Source organism: Neomonachus schauinslandi, chromosome 1, assembly GCF_002201575.2.
Source record: "Neomonachus schauinslandi chromosome 1, ASM220157v2, whole genome shotgun sequence".
Classification (NCBI taxonomy): Eukaryota; Metazoa; Chordata; class Mammalia; order Carnivora; family Phocidae; genus Neomonachus; species Neomonachus schauinslandi.
The window spans coordinates 70,215,569-70,240,341 of NC_058403.1; the positions used below are offsets into that span (position 1 = coordinate 70,215,569).

At 40.1% G+C, this 24,773-nt stretch overlaps 1 protein-coding gene across 1 annotated transcript in view; it reads left to right on the forward strand.

Annotated features, from left to right (window-relative positions):
• The window catches only part of PAK2 (p21 (RAC1) activated kinase 2), an 84,577-nt gene extending 69,632 nt beyond the window's left edge, over positions 1-14,945 (forward strand). Inside the window, exons 14-15 of the mRNA XM_021692344.1 lie at positions 10,446-10,583; positions 11,043-14,945. Coding sequence (XP_021548019.1) covers positions 10,446-10,583; positions 11,043-11,129 — 225 coding nt within the window. The 3' untranslated portion in view covers positions 11,130-14,945. The remainder of the gene's footprint in view (positions 1-10,445; positions 10,584-11,042) is intronic.
• The last annotated feature ends 9,828 nt before the right edge of the window (positions 14,946-24,773 follow it).

The window sequence follows — 24,773 nt, forward strand, 5'->3', positions numbered from 1 at the left end:
CTCGCTGTGTCTCTCTCTGTCAAAAAAATAAATAAAATCTTTAAAAAAAAAAAAAAAAGATGGACAATAATAAGTGTTAGTGAGAATATGAAGAAATTGGAACCCTCATACATTGCTAGTAGAAATGTAAAATGGTGCATGCAGCACATGGAGAACAATTGGACAATTCCTCTAAAAGTTAACGTTGAGTTACCATAACCTAGTAATTTCACTGCTAGATATATACCCAGGAGAATTAAAAGCATACATCCACACAAAAACTTGTACACAGATGTTCAAAACAGCATTATTCATAATAGTCAAAAGGTAGAAATAATCCAGATGTCCATCACCTGAGGAATGAGTGAACGAAAGTGGTATATCAATGCAATGGAATATTATTTAGTTATAATAAAAGTAATGAAGTACAGATACATACAACATTAAACCTGAAAGCATTATGTTAAAGAAGTCCTACACAAAAGATCACATATTGTACGATTCCATTTGCAGTCAGTTTTTGTCATTCATGGTAATTAGGTTTTGCAAAGCAACAAATACTGAATTAACAAATGCTGAACTGTTGCTTCTTGGGGAAATATAGGGTTGGGTTCCTGCAAGCCTATGGTCACATTGTTTTTTTGTTTTTTTGTTTTTAAGATTTTATTTATTTATTTGAGAGAGAGAAAATGAGAGAGAGCACATGAGAGGGGGGAGGGTCAGAGGGAGAAGCAGACTCCCTGCCGAGCAGGGAGCCTGATGCGGGACTCGATCCAGGGACTCCAGGATCATGACCTGAGCCGAAGGCAGTGGCTTAACCAACTGAGCCACCCAGGCGCCCACATTGTTTTTTTTTAAGATTTCATTTATTTTATTTGAGAGAGAGTATGTTGGGGCGGGGGAGGAGCAGAGGGAGAGAAGCTCAAGCAGACTCCGCGCTGAGTACAGCGCTAACTCGGGGTTCAGTCTCATGACCCTGAGATCACAGCCTGAACCAAAATCAAGAGTCGGCTCTCAACCGACGGAGCCACCCAGGCACCCCAGCCTGTGGTCACATTTTTGTCAGCTGGTCAGTCCCTAAGCTTACTTGATGTGTGTTTGTGTTCAGAGCCATTTTCATGCATATTGTTGACTGAGTGATATTGGAGGCCCAGCCAGTACACTCATGCCTCAGCGAAGCTTACCAGACGTGTTCTCGCTGCAAGGCACGTCACAGCCTTCTTGCACTTAGGACACTAGACGGCACATCAGCCTGGACTTTTTGCCTCTCTGCACATGTCCATGAATGACCACAGAAACACCAAGATTATTGATTTGGGGATTACAAATTTTAGCATGAGTAGGTGAGTTTACACATAAGGAATCTGCAGGTAATGAGGATCAACAGCATGTGAAATCTCTAGAACAGGCAGATCCATAAAGATAGGAGATTAGTGGTTTTTAGGAACTGAGGAGAAGAGGGAATAGGGAATAACTAAAATACATGTGGGTATTCTTTTTGGAGGGATAACAATGTTCTGGAATTAGACAGTTATGATGGTTGTACAGCTTTATGAATACACTAGGAACACTGAATTGTACACTTTAAAACGGTGATTTTTATAGTACATGAAGCAATTATTTTTAAGTTTTTAAATTACCATATATGACTACAGGCTTATTGCCAGACTTTTTTTTTCCTAACTTTTTTCCAAATAAGTTGGATTTGCTATAATATGGGCTCCAGAGGCCAAGATAATGGGTATGCATAGGTAGGGGCCCTTTCTGGGTGGCATTGGATTTTGATGCTCTTTTTCCTGAACGTTTTTCATCTCCTTGCAAAGATTCCAGTGCAGGTGAGCAATTAAGTACTTTTATAGAGGTGATTAATTTTGGAACACTTCTGGAACAATTTTTAAAACCCTCTAATTTCATTCATTTGTTTAACAAATGTTGATTCAAATACCTGCTCTGTGGTAGGCACCTTACAAGGTGCTGGGACAAGGTGCTGTCTGCCGACAAAAATTCCTGCCCTCGGGCGCCTGGGTGGCTCACTGGGTTAATTGTCTTCGGCTCAGGTCATGATCTCAGGGTCCTGGGATTGAGTCCCATGTGTGGCTCCACACTCAGGGGGAGTCTGCTTGTCCCTCTGCCCCTCCCCCTGCTTGTGCTTTCTCTGTCTCTCTCTCAAATAAATAAAATCTTTAAAAAAAATCCTGCCCTCATAGAAGGTAGAGAGAAAAAATAAAATAATAATATGTAATAAATGATAGAGTCTTAAGTGCTGGGACTGGTAGGGAGGGAGTCAAGAGAGTGTTTGATTTCACAACAGTGCTTGTAGAGGGCTTCACTGAGGTGACATTTGAACATAGAAGATAAGAGAGTGATACTGAGTTACCAAAGGGAAGAACATTCCAGTCAGAAAGAATAGCACATGAAAGGCCCTGAAGAGGCATTTTTGGTATATTCAAAGAGCACTGGGGATTCCCCCATAGCTAGCGTGCAGGGAGCACACAGCAGGAGAAAAAAAGGTAGATCAGTGAAGAAATGGGACTAGACTATATAGTGCCTTATTAGGCCTTTATAAGAATTCTGGCTTTCTTACATAGATGAGACAGGCAAACCACAGGAGAGTTTTGAGCAGAGAAGTGAAATGGTCTTACTTGTATTTTAATAGGATCACTCTGGCTACTTTGTTGAGAAAAGATTTTCAAGTGAGGCAAAGACAGACAGAGGAAAACCACTTAGAAGGCTGTTGAAATAATCCAGGCAAGACATAATGGTAGCTTAGACCAGAATTGTATCAGTAGAGGTGGGAAAAAGTAGTTGGATTCTGGATATATTTTAAAAGGAGTGCCTATCTGGGAGAGGGAGAGAGAGAGTTGACTCTAAGATTTTGGCGTAAGCAACTGGAATGATGAAATTCAAGTTCACCTTACCTGAAATGGGGAAGACTGCAAGTAGAGTGGTGTGTGGGGGTGGCAGGTGGGAGATCAGGAGGTAACATTTTAGCATGTTTTAGACATGTTAAGTTTGCAGTGCCTACTAAGACATCCAAGTGAAGGGTGCCTGGGTGATTCAGTCAGTTAAACCTCCGACTCTTGGCTCAGGTCATGATCCTCAGGGTCCTGAGATCTAGCCCCGCATCACGCCCCATGCTCAGCATGGAGTCTGCTTCAGATTCTGTCTCCCTTTCCTTCCCCCTCTCCCCTTTTGCACACATGCTCATGCGCTCTCTCTCAAATAAATAAATAAATATGGGGTGGGGGGAAGACATCCAAGTGAGTATGTTGAATAGGCTGTTGGGTATGGCCATCTAGGATCAGGCCAAAGATGTAAAATTGAGACTTTTTAGAATAGAAATTAAAGTTATGCATCTAGATAAGATCACCAGGTCAAGTAGGCGTAGACAGACAGTAGAAAAGATTCAGCTTGCATCCTGTGGCATTCGTTCCATAGTTAACAGTTGATGTAGCAGACCAGCAAAGGAGACTGAGGAGGAATGGCTGGAGAGGTACACAAAACCAAGTAACACATGCCCTTGAATCTTCATGCAAAAAGTGAGGGAGACATCAGCTTGTCAGAAACCACACTGAGGACTAGCAGTGTGAATGTAATTGATGGAAACTTGGCAAGCAGGAAATTCTGCTTCCTGTCAAGATAGAATAACAGGTAGCAGATTCACCACCCTTGCCTAAAGTAACAACAACAAAAATTAGCATATGTGAAACAATGGTTTGCAAGACACTGGACATCAAACAGTGAAGAACAGTGATCTCCAAAGGTGGGAAAGGCTTGAGGTGAGCACTGTGATTGCCCCAGCTTTATGTCCTGAGAGAGTTTTAGGCCATGTAGAGGGAGGAAGAACCCAGGTGGGACACAGTGGCCTCCTTGAATTAAGGAGAAGGAGTTGAGAGTCTGAGGAGACCAAGTCGGCTAGAGTTTACAAGACAGAGAACAGGAGAGGAGAAAGCTTCATAGAAGATTCTGGAATCTGTGGAGTCCGCTTGAGCATTCAACAGAGACTGGTGCAACTTTGTGAAGAATCTACCCAAGGTCAGGGGTATACCCATATTAGATTGAAGAAAACAGTGCTTGGTGCTCACACACAGGCTGGGAATAGTGCCTGCTTCCGTCAGCCACAGTGGAAAACCTTGTAATGCACAGGATATTGAAAAGAAGACTCAAAAGAATCTTGCTTCACTGATGGGAAATAATTATCCCTAGACTACATGCTGCTATAGTCCCACCTAACCAGTCTAAAAAACAAGACCCAAAGAGATCCCCAAGTAACTTGCGTTGCAGAACAAAGCTCAAGAATATTTATAGGAATACAGAAATATCCAGCAGCCAACAAGCACTTATATATCCAGTCAGGGTTTATCAGGCAGGCAGAAGAGCAGGAAAGTACAACCCATGATGAGGAGAAAAATCAATCCATTGCAGCAGACCAGAACTGACACAGATAGAAGAGCACAGAAAGTCATTAAAGCCGTTCTTGTAACTACATTTCATATGTTAAGAGTAGCGGTGTTTGGAAGGAATAGAGACAGAAATGAAATTTTTTAAAAAAATGAAATAGCGGTGCACCTGGGTGGCTCAGTCATTAAGCATCTGCCCTTGGCTCGGGTCATTATCTCAGGGTCCTGGGATCGAGCCCCACGTCAGGCTCCCTGCTCAGCGGGAAGCCTGCTTCTCCCTCTCCCACTCCCCCTGCTTGTGTTCCCTCTCTGGCTGTCTCTCTCTCTGTCAAATAAATAAATAAAATCTTAAAAAAAAAAAAAAATGAAATAGCAGTAGTGAGACAACTTCAAGTTCTAATATATGTGTAACTAAGTTTGGGGAGAAAATCAAGACTTCTGCAGCCAACGAATCTCTTTTAAAAACTGAGGTGAAATAAAGATTTTTCTAGACATAGACATTAAAAGCATTTATTACCAGCAGATCTACACTATAAGAAATATTAAAGGAAATCTTTCAAGCGGAGAGAAAATGGTAATATCTAACTCTACAAAAAGAAATGGAGAGTGCTAGGAATAGTAACTATGTGAGTAAATATCTAAGATTTTTTCCTTAAGTAAATATCTTTAAAAGATAAAACTGTTTACATGAAAATAATAATGGAGGGGGAGGAAAAGAACATACGTACAAGTAGAATGACAACAAAAGTATAAAGCTGAGGGGGAGAACTGTAAGATTGTTGTAGTCTGTGGGAAGTGGTGTATGTAATACTGTGATAATTGTGAGAATTGAAAGATGGATGCTCTCACCTCTTAAGCAAACCCTAAAATAATGAAAGAAAGAATTACACCTGATAAAATTCAGCTAAGGAGATAAAATAGGATCATAAATCATACTGAGTTAAAGAGAAGAGCTCACACTGATGAGTTTGTCAAAGGGGCAAGGGACCGACTGAAAGAGCTCTAGTGGCCAAAGATGGAACAGTTTGAACAACAAAATAAAGTCGTATGGGATAGTAACCCGAAGTATAAAATAATGTTTGTGTGTCCATGCTGATATAAGTAAGTGAGTAAATAAGTGGGGCAGAAGAGACAAGTCTCATGCAGAAGAGTGCCAAATAATTTATGTGGATGTTACCCCCTAAGGGAGATGGAACCTAACTCCCCACTCTTTAAGTATAGACTGCACATAGTGATTTTCTTCTGAAGAGCAGAGTATAAAAAGTGGAGAAAACAGTAACTTTGCAATAGAGAAGCCTGACAAGCACAGACCTCAGATAAGGTCAGCATCAACAGTCATAAATTTTGTTGATAGTATGTATTTTTTATATGAAGCAGTAAAAATGGCACTCTACTTGTGATCTTCCCAAAGCCCATATTCTCAGTCTGTAATCACGAGGAAAACATCAAATTCCAATAGAGGGCATTCTACAGTATAAAACCTGACCGGTACTCCTCCACACTGTCAAGGTCATCAAAAGCAAAGGGACGTCTAAGAGATTGTCACTGCCAAGAGAAGCTAAGGAGACATGAGTGTCCTGACACCAAAACCAGAGAGTGGGAGAGGGAGTGAAATGGGGAAATATGTAGTAGGAAAGCTGGAAGTCCTAAGGGCCTGTGTGAGGTGAATGATGCCAGTCAGCAAGGATATACCTTTTTCGTCTCCTGTCCTTAGCTGCATAGGTACAGGCGAGGGGTAGGCAGTTTTAATGTGTAGCGAAGTGATTATATAAAAGGAATGATGAATGCTGCAAGATCAATGGGATTTATTTAGGTTTAGCAGTATCAAAGGATTGCTGGTGTTGGGAGTGCTCAGAGTGAAAAAAGTAGGAGGTGGAGAGCAATTGCAATTTCAGAGTTGTGGTCATGGGTACTGATGATGAGGCAGAGGCTGTGACCATGGGCTTGTGTGGCTGAGGGAGGCCAGAGGACAAGAGCATGGGAGAAGATGAGGTCAAGGAACTGTTGCAAGCCTCTCTAGCTATTGAAATCCCTGAAAGTTACGAGCAGCGTTAGAGATGATAACAGCAGTGGTTGGTACATGTGGTAGGTAGAGTCTGAAAGCCCGGGAGTTCTATAGGAGGCAGGTAGATATCTCAGAGAGGCCATGAGGAGCCACAAGGACACTCCTTCTCTAAGCGCAGTGGTACAAAGGACTGGGAGGGAACAGTGACCCCTAGAGAGCACTGTGGATGAGGCTGTTCCTCAGAGGAGAGCCAGGCCTCAGTAGATGAGGTAAGGAGACCGTTGGAGGAGGGGTGGGGCAATGGTACGTGAACAATGAAGGCAGAAAGGGGAGTGTGCAGGGCCACATGGGCATTAGAGTGCAGATAGCAAAGAAATGGGCATACTCATGTCCTGATGATTTGAGTGTCAGTATCCTTTTTTTTATGGCATTTTGGTAATAGAGAAGAAATGTGAAATAATTCAGGAGAAAATTTAGGTGACCTCGGGTTTGGCAGGGTTTTTAGATACAACGTCAAAAAGCATGATCCAGGGGCACCTGGGTGGCTCAGTCGTTAAGCGTTTGCCTTCAGCTCAGGTCATGATCCCAGGGTCCTGGGATCGAGCCCTGCATCGGGCTCCCTGCTCAGCGGGAAGCCGGCTTCTCCCTCTCCCACTCCCCCTGCTTGTGTTCCCTCTCTCGCTGTCTCTCTCTCTGTCAAAAAATAAATAAAATCTTTAAAAAAAAAAAAAAAGCATGATCCATTAAAGAATAAATTGGACTTCATTAAAATTGGAATCATCCTGGCTGGCTCATTCGGAGGAGTGTGCAAATGTTGATCTCCGGGTAGTGAGTTCAAGCCCCATGTCACATACAGAGATTACTTAAATAAATAAAACTTAAAAAAAAAAAAAAAAAGGACTCTTTCTATCTGAGAAAGACACTACTAAGAGAATAGAAAGACAAGTCACAGACTGAGAGAAAATATTTGTAAAACACCCATCTAATAATCAGATGTTATCCAAAATACACAAAAAAACTCTTCAAACATCAACAATGAGAAAATAAACAAGCTAATATAAAAATGGACAAAAGATCTCAACAAAGAAGATACACAAATGGGGCGCCTGGTTGGCTCAGTCGCTAGAATAAGAGCATAACTCTTGATCCTGGGGTCATGAGTTCGAGCTCCATGTTGGGCATGGAGATTACTTAAGTATTAAAAGAAAAGAAGAAGATACAGATGGCAGATAAGCATATAATAAGATGTTCAACATCATCCTGTTAGGGAATTGCAAAATTAAAAAAACAATAAGATACACACATATTAGAATGGCCTAAACATTTTTTTTTTTAATTTTATTTATTTATTTGAGCCAGAGAGAATGAGAGAGAGAGAGCAGGAGAGGGAGGAGGGTCAGAGGGAGAAGCAGACTCCCTGCTGAGCAGGGAGCCCGATGCGGGACTCGATCCCGGGACTCCAGGATCATGACCTGAGCCGAAGGCAGTCGCTTAACCAACTGAGCCACCCAGGCGCCCTGGCCTAAAAATTTTTTGATGGCAATACCAAATGCTGGTTAGAATGCGGAGCAATAGCAACTCGCATTCATTGCTGGTGGGAATGGAAAATTGTATAGCCACGTTAGAAGACTTTTTGGCAGTTTCCTACAAAACTAAACATACTCTTAACATGCAATTCACAGTTGTGCTCCTTATTATTTACCCAAATGAGTTGGAAATTTATGTCCACACAAAAACCTACACACAAATGTTTATGGCATCTTTATTCATAATTGCCCCAAATCAGAAGCAACCAGCCAAGATGTGAAGTACATAAATATACTTTATTTAAAAAGGGTGAGTGTATAGGGGCACCTGGGTGGCTCAGTCGTTGAGCGTCTGCCTTCAGCTCAGGTCATGATCTCAGGGTCCTGGGATCGAGTCCCGCATCGGGCTCCCTGCTCGGCGGGAAGCCTGCTTCCCCCTCTCCCACTCCCCCTGCTTGTGTTCCCTTTCTCTCTGTCTCTGTCTCTGTCAAATAAATAAAATCTTTAAAAAAAAAAAAAAACGGGTGAGTGTATAAATAGACTGTGGTACATCCATACGATGGAATATTATTCCATAACATTAAAAAGATAAAAAAACAAAAAGAAATGAGCTATCAAACTGCAAAAAGACATGGAACAACCTAAAATGCATATTGCTTAGTGAACAAATCTGGCCTAACACAGTTACATACTGTATGATTCCAACTATAGAGAGTAAAAAAGATCAGTTGTACTCTCTCTAAAATAAATAAATCTTTAAAAAAAAAGTTGGGGGCGGTGCCTGGGTGGCACAGTCAGAAGCCTCTGACTCTTGGTTCTGCCCCAGGTCATGATCTTATGATCATGAGATGGAGCCCAGCGTTGGGCTCCACACTCAGCACGGAGTCTGTTTAAGATTCCCTCTCCCTCTGCCCTCCCCCACTCACACTCTCTCTTCTCTGAAATAAATAAGTAAATCTTTGGGGGAAAAATCAGTGGTCATCAGGTGTTTGTGGGGGTGGGGTGGGGAGGATGAATGGGTGGAGCACAAGGGATTTTTAGGGCAGTGAAATTATTCTGTATGATACTATAGTGTCAGAAACATGACAGTATGCATTTGTCAGAATCCATAGGACTATACAACACAAAGAGTGAACCCCAATGTAAACCATAGACTTGTTTAATGAAAGTGTATCAGAGACCCTTAGCTGTAGAGAACAAACTGAGGGTTGCTAGAGGGGAGGTGGGTGGGGGGATGGGTTAAATGGCTGATGGGTATTAAGGAGGACACTTGTGATGAGCATCAGGTGTTAAATGTAAGTGATGAATCACTAAATTCTATTCCTGAAACCAATATTACATGATATGTTAACTAACTAGAATTCAAATAAGAACCTGAAACAAACAAAAAAAGGTTAAAAATAAGTGTATCAGTAGTGGTTCATCACTTGCAACAAGTGTACCATATTAATGTAAGAAGCCTCCCCCGTTATCAGCATCCCTCACCAGCGGGTACATTTCTTACATTTGGAGAACCTACATTGGCACATCATTATCACCCAGAGTCCGCAGTTTGCATTAGGGTTCACTCTTGGATATTGTACAGGTCTGTGGGTTTGGTCAAATGTATAATGAGTAACATACATCCATTATCATAGTGTTTTCACTGCCCTAAAAATCCTCTGTTCTGCCTATTTCATCTATAGCTATGTAGATCGAGCTAGTTCAAAAAAAAGGGCGGAGGGTTTCTGAATCACTAAATTCTACTCCTGAAACCAATATTACACTAAGTTAACTAACTAGAATGTAAATAAAAACTTGAAAAAAAAAGGTGTCAGCAAATCCCATTGTTTTGAAATCTGGTGTGACTTGGAATAAAAGCTTGAGAAAGGTAAATGGATGCTATGTGTCGATTGTGGGATTGTGCTCATTTTTCCTTATATCTTTATGTATTATAGTTCTTGTATCAATAGGTACTACATTTATAACCCCTCCCCAAAAAGATAAAGCTAATTTCTGAAAAAAAAATTTAGGGGAATGTAACATCTAAAAGTAAAGGAGAATATCTGATACAAATGGGCAGAAATAATACTGCACCTCAATTTATTATTTCTGGTGATTCTTTTTTTTTTTTAAGATTTTATTTATTTGACAGAGAGAGACACAGCAAGAGCGGGAACACAAGCAGGGGGCGTAGGAGAGGGAGAAGTAGGCTTCCCACCGAGGAAGGAGCCCGATGCAGGGCTTGATCCCAGGACCCTGGGATCACGACCTGAGCCAAAGGCAGACGCCCAACGACTGAGCCACCGAGGTGCCCCTCTGGTGATTGTCTTTAAGGAAGTAGAAGATCCAGGGGTGCCTGGCTGGCTCAGTCAGTGGAGTGTGCGACTCTTGATCTCAGGGTTGTGAGTTCCAGCCCCATGTTGGGTGTAGAGATTACTTTAAAAAAAATCTTTAAAAAAAATTAAAGAAGTAAAAGATCCATAAACTTTATAAAGTGCTGTCTCACTTTGTTGTGCTGTCTTAAGTATGTCAAAGATGTTCTTCTATTTTTAGGCCTTGTACCTGATAGCAACTAATGGAACTCCAGAACTTCAGAATCCAGAGAAACTTTCCCCAATATTTCGGGATTTCTTAAACCGTTGTTTGGAGATGGATGTGGAGAAAAGAGGTTCGGCCAAAGAATTGTTACAGGTGAATTTGGAAATAATACTATTTTTGGATAAAGTTGATTTTTTTTGAGTAACCAACAAAGTTTACATAGGATTAATAATTAACATTGCACTCTTCATTTATCACCAGCAGCATGGCAGTTGCTGTAGTTTAGGATTTTATCTGCTGGGAATAAAATAGCTATAATACTAAAATCAAGTATATGAGTTTTTGCATATTGTCAATAATCAGACAAGTTCATTTGCTGGCATGGGTATCTGGGTCATTTAGGTGAGATTTGATAATATTAGATAAACTGAAAAGACTGCTTTCAACTATAAAAGTGATACATTGATTATGTTGATTTTATACACGCCCTGAAATATGTGCTTGTTAAATAAATTATAATCCATAAAATAGTCTTTGGGGCTTAATTGAAAAGAAATATTTAAGCTTCTGATCTGGTGACATTGATACATATTTCCCCCCTCTCTCTGGCAGCATCCCTTCCTGAAACTGGCCAAGCCCTTGTCCAGCCTGACACCACTGATCATGGCAGCTAAAGAAGCAATGAAGAGTAACCGTTAGCATCATTGCCGTGGCCTCGTATTCTTTCTTCCATTTTCTAAAAGAAATCTTTTAATATATGAAAATTATTACTCTTTTGAGGTTTAAAGAAATGGTCTGCATAACATGGAGGAAAAAGCAAAGTACTACTTCCTGAAGACAACCAAGAGAAAATTGCAAAACAGAACGACAACTTTCTATTGACTCCCTTCTTTATAGGATCCAAAAGGAATTGTGGACTGAATCACTAGCCTTACTTCTTTCAGCAGACAGCCCATCGGGGCTGTTTATCGTGCTTGAGATTTGCATTTTATTTTGCTGACTTCATCGTAATAGATGCCATTCATTGTCCCTTTTGGGGAGTATTTTCAATACTTGAATGGCAGATTCGAGTTGTTCAGAGTATTTGTTTCATCTGCTGGTCTTCTTTTCTCTCTTCTTCATAGCCTTCTTTTTCCTTGCCTTGCTTCTTTGAGTTGCTTTGAGAAATTTTTCTTGTGCCTAAATTCAAGGCAAATGTAATAAAAATGATGTAGCTCCTTATATTGGCAAAGGAGCTCAAAATCGGTTAGCTTTGTATAGAAGTTAGGACCAGCTATTATTACATGTAGTATTTCAGTTCATAATTTGAACTGAAGGAAGGGAAGAAAAAGATGTGATTTTTACCTTTTTTAACAAATGTGAAAGAGTCCGTTTTAGAAACTTCATGGTAGTGAGTTGTTTGGCATTTGTTACGTGTATAGAGAGACTAATAATCTATATTTATAACTAAATCATTGACATAGAAAAAGAATCCCATTGATTATACATCCTTACAATTTTGTTTCTTTTCCGACTGTATCCTCTTCAGATTGGGCTTCAGGAACCAAAGTGATTTGTTCTTGTTCCAACTTGGGCTTTGTGACTGGTTGGTACCGCTACTTTGCCCTTCCTCCTTTTACCTTCATTTTGGAAATAAGTTTCTGTATATGTTGTAATTTTAGTTAGTTTGTTTTTTAATTAACCCTCTCTCACCCTACTCCACCCTTCCCCCTTTGGTAAATAATATAATAACCATTGAATTTTCAGAATTTAAAAGTTTTAATTTTTTTTTTTCCACTTAAAGGAGAAAAATACGTGGGGCTAGGAGAAACAAAGCAAGAGACTAGAACTTTGGTGAGCTCTAAAATAATTAGATAAGATTATATTCATGAAAGAGAAATGACAGTTACATAGAGATGCCACTTCTGACCAGTAAACTGTAGAGATTTGTTATAAACATTGTTTCCAACCCATTGCCAACATTTTAATATCTATGAGAACTTAAGTCACAAAGTATTTGATATATTCATGCATTATTTGAGATGTTGAGTAGATTTTTTTTCAAAAATAAGTAATCGTGTGAATAAAACTGGAGAAGAAAAATGAAATGTGCTTGTTGGTAGCAATACTTTTTATATTTTAAAAATTTGGAGAGGGTCTGTGACCTGTAGCATTAATTATGAGAGTGCCCTTTCTTCTCCACCCCCCCCTTCTGTTTTCTTTTCTCTCCTTATTTTTTTATTGTTTTACTTGTGGAAGCGGTGTCGTCCCTTCTGACATGCCACAAGCCACATAAAAGAAAAAAATCTGATTTGGTTCAGGCATTTTGGTCCCCATCACCACTCCTAATTAACTTCATACCTACTTGCCATCTTGCAGTAGTACAGGTCATGAATAAAAATAATTTTGATATTTTGGACTACATTAGGGGAACGAATCGAGTTTTATGTTCTATCATTTTCCTCACATCTGTGTTAAGATATAAGGATAGAAATGGCTGTTTTTTATTGATAATGCAAGGTTTTCATGAAACTGAGTAAAATAAGTAGTGAAACTTTCATCTAGAGCACTTAATGATCTCTCTTTTCAGTTTGATTCTTGATTTCATTTTTCTCTGGATTATATTGGCCACCTACAGCTATTACTAAATTACAGAAACAAGCTGGTTTATTTCTGATGAAAATCTAGATTTGAACATTCTGTGTAAATAGTTGTTTGGATGGATTATGATAAAGAAGACGCTACCGATGAACTAGAAGACCAACTAGATGTTAAGACTGATCGTCATGACCACTCTAGAAGGCCCTTCCATACGTATGTCATAAAGACCACGTTCATTGAATACAGTGCCAATGCCCCATTTTTATGCCTGTGACTCAACAAAGGTCTTCTCAGTTTATAGAAGCAGTTTGGGATTTGTATTTACAACTTCTTTGAGGGTTACCTGCATGTCCATTGCTGGCAACGGACTTTGTCATTAAAACCTGACTTCCAGGTTAAGGGAGCTACACTGTGGTTTATTCTTTACTTACTTGGATAAACTAACTTGTAATAGAAATATACTTTGGTTAATTCTGAAATGTGTCATTTTTAAACAAAATAATCCTAAAAGCAATATGGAATTGTGATTTATTAGTTAATTTTAAATTAAAATGTTCAGATCTTGTTGAAAGAAAAATTATATCTGAATCAAGATTCATGTTTTTTTAATAACTACCTTTTGTATTCACCCTTTTTGTCATCACTTTAGAATGAAAATTCCCACTTAAATCTAAAAGTTACCTTAGTCCTCTTGTGTTAATTAGAACAATATTACTATAGTACTTATTTATTATATTTCAGACTCTCTGGTAGTCTTAAAGTTTCCTTCTCCTCTTGTTCCTTTTGCTGCTTTTAGGGACAGTTAAAACTGGGAAACCATGAAAATACTGAATATTTTATCCTACCTGAGAATAGTTAAGAAGTAGAGTAGTTGTGATAGCGTAAGAAACCAAAGCTAACACAACTCTGTTTTCATGTGTTGAGTGCCTGGCACATAGTATAAATTCTCTTCCCTTCCACACATAAATATTAAGCTGCTTAAAATGTATCTAGTTACCACCAGTCCTAAATGAACCTGTGCCTTTAATAAGCAATTTAAAACTACCTATGAGTATTTCTTTATAGGGTTCACATAAATACATGTCTGTTTATATATACTGTATTCTAGCCAGAACAATTTTAGATCTAATTGGGCTGTAGGTATAGTTAGAAAAAATGGGTGCTTAAAGAACTTGAATCAGTTTTTTAATCTAAAAATTTTAAATATAATGAGATCCATATCCAGTGAAATGTAAAAAAAAAACCATTGCAGAATTAGAGCTAAAATCCAGATTCATACTCCTTTTGGGTTTTTTATAGTGGAATTTCATAGTTATATAAAATAAAGATTGTCTTCTTTGTTTCCATTGCTTCCACAATAGATAAGCTAGACAATTAAAATCAGTTTTCCCATAGTGTGTGTTTATGTGGGTGTGTAAGAAAGGGAAAAAATACACACACACATACACACACATACAGTTTTTTAATCACTCAACATTTATTGACCACTTTGGCAAAGACACTGTGGTAGATATTGTGGGAATTACAAGGCAGAATCAAGCACTGGCCTGGCCTTGAGAGAGCTGAAGTCCTTTTCACTCACCATTCTAGAATGTTGCCAAACGAAAGGGAGAAAGAAATGTGTAATTCTGTCAAACAAATTTTCATTCTGTATTAAGAAAAGCAAAGATTATATTTGGAATTGGACATCTTTTTCCCCTTATTTTGGTAGATAGAAATGGAATTAAGTGAAAGTAGTTTGTCTTTTCTGTTTTGTCTTCAAATTTTATATTGACTTTTATTTTTAATTTAATCCCGTTCAATTATTTAATTGTTACATTGACATTAACTGCTGTATTTGATGACTTTTGTTCAATAATTTTGTTCTTTCAGGGCTAGAAATAAACTTTTTTTATGTTCATTTTCCCCTTTCCTAAACTTCAGTTCTTTCTTCAGACCAGAATAGTTTAAAAGAATAAATATAATAGGTTTCAAGAAGTATTCTAGTATTTTTAAGGTTAAATATTTTGTTAAACATGGCACTATTTTGAATGTATTACAGAGCTCCAAATTAGAGAAGTTTACAGAAATGTCTGGGTAGCATGAGCCTTCCCTCTTCTAAATCAGGTTTAGAATACATTTCTTACAAATGTATGGGCTGTCAGACCCAGGGAAACACTTTGGATCTCTTTGAATACCTCCAATAACTTGAAATTCTAATGCTTACCTCACTGCTATAATAAGAATCTTACCAGCATTGCTGTGTTAAATACACCAAGAGATCTTTAAAAGTGTAAACACTTTAAGGCATCATGTCATTATATGCATTTCTTTCTTTCTTTTTTTTTTTTTTTGAGATTTATTTATTTCAGAGAGAGAGAGAGAGTGCATGCACACTAGCGGTGGGGGTAGGGGGAGGGCAGAGGGGGGGGAATCTTAAGCAGGCTCCATGCCCAGCACGGAGCCCAATGCAGAGCTCAATCTCACAACCCTGAGATGATGACCTGAGCTGAAAGCAAGAGTCCTATGCTTAACCAGCTATGCCACCCAGACACCCTATTACCTGCATTTCATATGGAATGTTAGATACCCTAACTTGGAGAACAGCTGCAATACCGTTCTAAAAGCAGGAAATGGGATATAAGTAAGCACTGCTTAAAGTATATTTGTTACACTATAAAGTTGTTTACGGTATTCTAACATTTGTGTATCATTAATTATAGCAAATGTTTAAAACATTTGCCTAAGAAAAGTTCAGAAATGCTTGAATGACTTGAAAAGCACTATCTGTAGGAGCTTAATGCATGCTTTACTACTTCTTTGATACTTTGATATTTGTGGCTTTTTTTTAATTAGGGAGATATTTTTTATGCCAAATTATTTAACAAGTTTTATCTTTCAAAAAGGAGAACAATCAAGGGAAATGTCTTTTCAGGCCTAGTTATTTTAGGTTTTTAACAAAGCAATGTACTTAGATTAAAAATCCAAATAATCTTAATAAACAGTGCCAGTCCCCAGCTTTAAACTTCCCACTGCCAAGTCCAACTCCACAGACGATTCTACTTTTAACTCTAATGCCTCCTAAGAACAGCTCAATCTTCCCATTTCTGAATTATATACTTAAACAAGTATTTCTTGACATTTCTATCTTTTTATCTAGTAATTTCTTGTTATGGCAGTTGAGAATTTGGGTACTGTCATACCATCCCATTCTCCCATTTCATTCAATCTAGTCTCCCATTTAAGTAAGGTAGCAGTATTTGGGGGGCACCTAGGTGGCTCAGTTGGTTGAGTGCCCAACTCTTGATCTCAGCTCAGGTCTTGATCTCAGGGTCAAGTGTTCAAGCCCTGCATTGGGCTCCACACTGGGTGTGGAGTCTACTTTATTTTGTTTCTTTTTTCCTTTTTATTTATTTATTTATTTTTAAAGATTTTATTTATTTATTTGACAGAGAGAGAGAGCGAGAGCAGGAACACAAGCAGGGGGAGTGGGAGAGGGAGAAGCAGGCTTCCCGCTGAGCAGGGAGCCCGATGTGGGGCTCCATCCCAGGACCCAGGGATCATGACCTGAGCTGAAGGCAGACGCTTAACTGAACCACCCAGGCGCCCTGGAGTCTACTTTAAAAGTAGCAATTTTTTATTTCTTTTTTAAGATTTATTTATTTATTTTAGAAAGAGGCGGCAGGGAGAGCAGAGGGAGAGGAAAAGAGAGTCTTAGGCAGACTTGTGCTAAGCTCTCAGCCCATGGCGGGTTGGTTGGGGGCGGGGTGTTGATCTTAACCACCCTGCGATCGTGACCTGAGCTGAAACTGAGTCCAAGGCTTAGCTGACTGAGCCACCCAGGCACTCCAGTAGTCAGCTTTTACTTATGACTATGTGGAAGTGTTGTTCACTTAAGTAATTTATTATCATTGCCTATCATTTCTTGTACAACTCTTTGCTTTTCCTGTTGTTAATTTTCTTGTCTTACGTTTTCTTTGAAAGTTTCCTATGTCTCTATTACCTAAGTTATCCCAGGCTTGCCACAAAATTGCAAAAGCCCTCTGAGGACTATTTTCTAACAAGCAAATGCCTCAGATAATAACAGTTCCTTTTTCTTTCTTGGAACTTGACTGGGCCTGCAGTTTTGGACTGTTGTTCTACAGACCTTCTGCCCCTCTGGCATCTGAAACTCAACTTTTCTTCTGAGTTAGATCCTTCGTTTCTTGGCTACCATATTTTCTTGCTTGATTTATTCCCTCATTTCAAAGAAGTACATCTTCCACTGACTTCCTGAGAAAGAGTACATAGAGGTAAGATTTTAAGAACTTGCATGTCTGAAAATTCATTTAAATTTCATTGATAATACAGGATTTTAGGTTGGAAATCATCTTCCTTGAGAATTTTAAAGTCACTACTTCATTGTCTTATAACTGCCATTTCTGATAGTATGTTTATATGTAACCATTTTTCAGCCTCTTGTTCTGAAATTTTACCATTACGTGCCTTGGTGAGGGTATATATGTTTTCATTAGCTTTGGGCATATGGAAAGCCATCTTGATAACAGACTTCTTTTCTGGGAAATTCTTGTATTATTATTTCTTTAAAAATTGCCACTTTTTTCCTCCGTTATTCCTTTCTAGAATTCCAGCGTTAATCATATTTTTCTTACCTTTCCCTTCTGCTTTTCCATCTCTTTGCCTTTTTTTTTAAGATTTTATTTTTTTATCAGAGAGAGAGAGAGAGTGGGAGGGGCAGAGAGAATCTTAAGCAGGCTCCATGCCCAGTGCAGAGCCCAACGTGGAGCTTGATCTCACAACCCCAAGATCATGACCCAATCTGAAATCAAGAGTCGGACGCCTAACCAACTGAACCACCCAGGCACCCCTCTTTGCCTTTTGTTGTTTTTTTAAGATTTATTTATTTTAGAAAGCACAAGTGGAAGGGACAGAGGGTGAGGAGAGAGATTCTCAGGCAGACTCCACGCTAAGACAGAACCCGGCGTGGGGCTTGATCTCATGTCCCTGAGATCATGACCTGAGCCGAAACCAAGAGTCAGATGCTTAACCAAATGTACCACCCAGGCACCCCTCAACTATCAGATTTTTAATCTCCGAAAGCTCATTCTTGTTTTTTTTTTTTTTTTAAAGATTTTATTTATTTATTCGACAGAGAGATAGACAGAAGAGCACAAGCAGAGGGAATGGCAGAGGAAGAGGGAGAAGCAGGCTCTGCACTGAGCAGGGAACCCGATGCGGGACTCGATCCCAGGACCCTGAGATCATGACCTGAGCCGAAGGCAGACGCTTAACCATCTGAGCCACCCAGGCGCCCTCATTCTTGTTTTCTGATCTTCATTTTTATAGCCTTCTGTTCTTATTTCATAAATTTAATATCTTTCCTGATGTATTAATTGTGTTTTTTCTAGTTCAGGCTACCATAACAAAATACAATAGCCTGAAAGGTTTTTTTTTTTTTAAAGATTTTATTTATTTTTTGACAGAGAGACAGCGAGAGAGGAAACACAAGCAGGGGGAGTGGGAGAGGGAGAAGCAGGCTTCCCACTGAGCAAGGAGCCCGATGTGGGACTCGATCCCAGGACCCTGGGATCATGACCTGAGCTGAAGGCAGATGCTTACCGACTGAGCCACCCAGGCGCCCCAAGATTTATTTTTTTTAAAGATTTTTTATTTATTCATGAGAGAGAGGCAGAGGGAGAGGGAGAAGTAGGCTCCCCGCAGAGCGGGGAGCCCGATGCAGGACTTCATCCCAGGACCCTGGGATCATAACCTGAGCCGAAGGCAGAAGCTTAACTGACTGAGCCACCCAGGTGCCCTATCCTGAAAGATTTAAACAACAAAAATTTATTTCTCACAGTTCTGGAGTCCAAGATTGAGATGTTGGGCAAGGTAGGTTTCATTCTGAGGCCTTGGCTTATAGGTAGCCATCATCTGGCTGTGTTTTCACAGGACCCCTTCTTTGTATGTGCACATGGGGAGAGAGCCATCTCTGGTGTCTCTTTTTAGCAGGGAACTAATCCTATCATGAGGCCCCACCCTTATGTCCTTTAACCGTAATTACCTTCCAAAGACTCCATCTCCAAAAATACCAATACAGTGGGAGTTAGGACTTCAACATATTAATTTGCGGGGAGGGGCACAAACATTCATGCCATATTATCTCTGGATTGTGTGTTTTTTCTGGGTTCTTTTTTGCTTTTAATTCTTTCACATAGACTTTTTACAGATGTCTGGTACTTACTTGCTGTTACCATAACAACAGTAGTGTTGCACCGTCTGGCAGGGCACTAAACAAATACTCGTTTACACATTGATTTTTCTCAATTCTCAGCTGGGCTCTTGATGTTGTTCACCAACCATTCATTTTGGTCCTAGATCTTTTTTTTTCTCTTTTCTCATTTACTCCAAACTATCTCATGATTCTCAACCCCTTTATCCCATCATCTTAACACTTTCTTCTACACTAAAGCTGGAATGTTATGGTTTCTATCTTTACCTTCTTCCTTTTGGTCTCAGTGGAAGATGTTCTCCATCTCTGCAGCTAACCTCACCAAGAACCTGTTTCCATATTTCACCACCTCTCGGATCCCCAGGTCGCTGTGACTTACCTTAGCCTTCCTCTACCTACAACCTATAACCCTCAGCAAAATGAGCATGTGCACATATCCTCCTTTTAAAACAAATTTCCTTTGATTTTTCTCAGCTAAACTTCTAGAAAGACTGTTTTTCTCTTTATCTTATTGATCTGCCCTCAACATATCAAACTACTCTTTTTTTTTTTTGAAGATTTTATTTATTTATTTATTTGAGGGCGCCTGGGTGGCTCAGTTGGTTAAGCGACTGCCTTCGGCTCAGGTCATGATCCTGGAGTCCCGGGATCGAGTCCCGCATCGGGCTCCCTGCTCGGCGGGGAGTCTGCTTCTCCCTCTGACCCTCCTCCCTCTCATGCTCTCTGTCTCTCATTCTCTCTCTCGCAAATAAATAAAATCTTAAAAAAAAATTTATTTATTTGAGTGAGAGAGAATGAGAGATAGCACGAGAGGGAGGAGGGTCAGAGGGAGAAGCAGACTCCCTGCTGAGCAGGGAGCCCGATGCAGGACTCGATCCCGGGACTCCAGGATCATGACCTGAGCCGAAGGCAGTCGCTTAACCAACTGAGCCACCCAGGCGCCCCAAACTACTCTTACCAACATCACCACTGACCACTAATGTCAAGGTCATTCTCAAAACATCAAGAAGAAGTTTCCTTCAACTGGTAGCTAGTGTGCTTACTGGGAGTTTCTCAGAATTCTAAGATTCTACTGTTTTCAGACTTCCTTGTTGCAGAATAGAGAACTTTTATTCCTAGCTTTTATTTATTTTTTTGAAAGATTTTATTTATTTGAGAGAGAAAGAGTGGGGGAGAGCAGCAGGCAGAGGGAGAAGCAGGCTCCCCACTGAGCAGGGAGCCTGACGTGGGCCTCAATCCCAGGACCCTGGGATCATGACCTGAGCCGAAGGCAGACACCCAACGACGGTGCCCCCAAGATCTATTTATTTTAGAGAGAGAGTGTGCAAGTGGGGGTAAGGGGCAGAGGGAGAGGGAGAGGGAGTGGAAGAGAATCTCAAGCAGACACTGCACTGAGTGGGGGAGCCTGACTCGGGGCTCGATTTCATGATCCAGAGATCATGGCCTGAGAAGAAACCAGAAGTCGGGGGCTTGACCGACTGAGCCACCCAGGTGCCCCCCCAAATAAATACCTTATTCATAGAATGTACAGGGACGTAATTTCAATACTCATACACCAGAGGAAAATGCCCGAAATTGTTTTTTTGTAATCATCAACCATTCCTTCATCTCTTTTTAGCTAAAGGTGATCTCAGAGCCTCCAATTACAAGTGAGAAGAGAATTCCAGAATATAATCACGTTTTTTGACTGGTAGGGTGTTTAGCAGCCAACAAGGAGATGTGGCTCTGTGGAAACCAGTTTCCCCAAAAAATTGGGGACAGCAAATGGGTGGGTACGTTCCTTTGGCTGAATGGCACATACAAACAAAACTACTATCCAAAGGGGCTAGTTTACTAGACAAGCCATGTCATGCCTTCTAGGAAGTGTCACCTTATACCAAAACTCAGGAGAATATATAGTTCTGACTTTGAACCAATGTTTCATTAATCTGGGTTAAACTGAATCAAATTGTTTCACACTTTTAATTTTCTTTTCAACGTGCACAGTTGAAACTGTCCTATCCATAAAACAGCTCCCAACCCAAATTTAAAATCTTTCAATAAGGGGTACCTGGGTGCCTTTCAATAACATCTGCCTTTGGCTCAGGTCATGATCCCAGGGTCCTGGGATCGGGCCCCACATTGGGCTCCCTGCTCCTCATGGAGTCAGCTTGTCCCTCTCCCTCTGCCCCTTCCCCCACTTATGCTCTAATAAATAAATAAAATCTTTAAAATAAAATCTTTCAATAAAATTTCACATTCTCTTCATAAAGGTTTTTTTTGGTATTACTTATTTCTAGGTACTTTATTATCTTTGGTCTATTATAAATGGTAGATTTTTAAAATAACTTCAAGAGACTCTTGCATATTGTATATTCAATGGTAAAAATACAATCCTGTTGCTCTGCTTACAAGCAAAATGAAGATGGGAAATGGGTTTTCCTTACGAAATTCATTGCTTAGTAGTTAACAATGGGCTCTTATCAGTGAAATTAAAGGTGTTCAAGTTACTTGGATTGGCTGAAATAATTTGAGAGAGACTGCAGCGTTGCATGAATAGGGTTTAAGAATCTAGTGAGTGGGGCGCCTGGGTGGCTAAGTCGGTTAAGTGTCTGCCTTCGGCTCAGGTCATGATCCCAGGGTCCTGGGATCGAGCCCCGCACTGGGCTCCCTGCTCTGCGGGGAGCCTGCTTCTCCCTCTCCCACTCCCCCTGCTTGTGTTCCCTCTCTCGCTGTGTCTCTCTCTGTCAAATAAATAAATAAATAAATAAATAAATAAATAAATAAATAAATAAATAAAATCTTAAAAAAAAAAACAACACAAAACCATTAAAAAAAAAAAAAAGAATCTAGTGAGGCCTGCAACCTGACTCCTTAAAGGATGGCCCTCAAAGCTCTATCCCTAAATGAACCCTGTTTAGGAGGATGTCTGGTTCCATGAGGGCATCTTTAAGGCTGACAGAATCCTGGCCTCTAGAATGTTTCCTTCTCTGCCAGAAGTGAAACCTTTTTGTGCAAAGTGTGGACAGAGCACTTAACAGGACAGACAGCAAGGATGATAATGAGCTGTAGAACAGGCCAAATGCATGCTTTTGCTAATAAATGTTCAATTAATTAGCTTCTAGATGTGTGGCAGAGCTTGGTTTGAGACTCGCTCACAATTTAGCCATACAATTGTCATAAGGTTACCCCTCACCACTTCAAATTTTGGGGGTGGCAAATACCCAAAGAACCTAAGAGTAGTGCACAAACTGGCTTAGGTCAATTTGCAACAATTCACAAATCACGCTTTTCTTTATCCCTTTCTACTTCTTCTCCCTCCAAAAATCCAGAGACTACTTAGTCACAAAAGATCCTCATTATGGAAGACCATGGTACCCTGCAATCCTGAACAGGGTCAGTCTTCAGATTGGCCTTTTGCTCTATCTTTCCCTACCCGGTAATCCATCCTAATCCAATGCTAACTAGGGTATTGCAACAGACCCTCAACACATTTAGAGTTATATTACTGAAGATCTTTTGAACTAGAAATATTAAAGTTTGCACTAAATCATCCTGAAAGGCAGGGTGTGGGGATGAATTAGAACATCCTGTCATCTCTACTTGATTCCTCTTTTTCTCTTTCTCTCAGCAACAGCATGACGAGACCTGAATTAGGATGGGTTGAAATTTACAACTTTACAAAGTAGTCCCATTTAAAAAACTGTTGACACCAAGCCAAGATCTTACCTAAGCAAACTTGAGAAGGCAAAATTTGTCAATGTTCTATTATCTCTTTCAAGAACATTGCCCATGGGGTGCCTGGGTGGCTCGGTCAGTTAAGCGTCTGCCTTCGGCTCAGATCATGATCCCAGGGTCCTGGGATCAAGCCCCGCATCAGGCTCCCTACTAAGTGGGGAGCCTGCTTTTTCCCCGCTCCCCCTGCCTGTGCTCTGTGTCAAATAAAATCTTAAAAAAAAAAAAAATTGCCCGGTGTTCATCTTCTAATTTACACCCAGTACTATCAAGGTCCTCCTTATCTTGAAGACCTTCAAACTCCAAAATTTTTTTCATCCATTCTCTAAGAGATTAATGGTCAACTAGAATTTAGATTAATGGATTAGTGAAAAGGGGGGGGAGGGGAGGTGTCTAAACCTTCAGGGGATATTTGCAACAAAGAGAAGCTTATAATCCAAATGAGTATCTTTTTTTTTTTAAAGATATATTTATTTTGGGGCATCTGGGTGGCTCACTCGTTAAGCGTCTGTCTTCAGCTCAGGTCATGATCCCAGGGTCCTGGTTTCAAGCCCCGCATCGGGCTCCCTGCTCTGCGGGAAGCCTGCTTCTCCCTCTCCCACTCCCCCTGCTTGTGTTCCCCCTCTCGCTGTGTCTCTCTCTGTCAAATAAATAAATAAAATCTTTAAAAAAAGATATTTATTTTTTTAATTTATTTTTTATAAGGATTTGGGTTTGGTTTTTGTTTTTTGAGATTTTATTTATGTATTTGACAGACAGCGAGAGAGGAAACACAAGCAGGGGGAGTGGGAGAGGGAGAAGCCCCAGGTGATGATTGAGATATGGATACAGAAGTGCTTGTAGGGGTACCTGGGTGGCTCAGTCAGTTACGCGTCTGCCTTCAGCTCAGGTCATGATCCCAGGGTTGGGATCGAGCCCTACACTGGGCTCCCTGCTCCGCAGGAAGCCTGCTTCTCCCTCTCCCACTCCCCCTGCTTGTGTTCCCTCTCTCGCTGTGTCTCTCTCTGTCAAATAAATAAATAAAATCTTAAAAAAAAAAAAAAAAGAAGTGCTTGTAGTAGCTGTCTATAGAGTATGACCTTTCTGACTAGGAGCTGACTGAATCTCGCGTGTGAATTTTCTATTAGAACACACACTATCCTTGCTAAAACATTTTAAATTACAGATGTGATACAGATGAAGTTCTTGATAGACAGTTTAATGTGGATTTAGGTGCTTATTAGCACTAATCCATAGTTGCTTATCATTTCACTAAAGTAAAATGACCTAGAAGACTGACACAGGAAAGAGGGTCACTTGGCCAGTCAGTGATGTTAGCTGGTCACTCTTTTTTTTTTTTAAAAGATTTTATTTATTTTTTTGAGAGAGAGAATGAGAGAGCACATGAGAGGGGGGAGGGTCAGAGGGAGAAGCAGGCTCCCCGATGCGGGACTCGATCCCGGGACTCCAGGATCATGACCTGAGCCGAAGGCAGTTGCTTAACCAACTGAACCACCCAGGCGCCCGGGCTGGTCACTCTTTATCCACATTTTTCTAACCGGCATGGAAGCACTAATATATGGGTAAAGGGGACCACTTAAATTTTGGGTTCTACTTTAGTGTTTTTGTTTGTTTTTTGAGGGACATTGTTATTTCGTGCTGTTTGGGGATTTATGATGATATCAGGATGTCAGAGATTTACTGCACTATGTAATTTTGCCTATGGCAGATGGTGCCTCCAGTATTAGTCCCAGAGGTCCAGTGAGGTGTTGTTTCCACTGTCTGAAATTCCAGTTCAGTATGGCTAAATCTATATAATCATATCTCAGAATCCTTAGATGTTTAAAGATTTATTCTTTGGG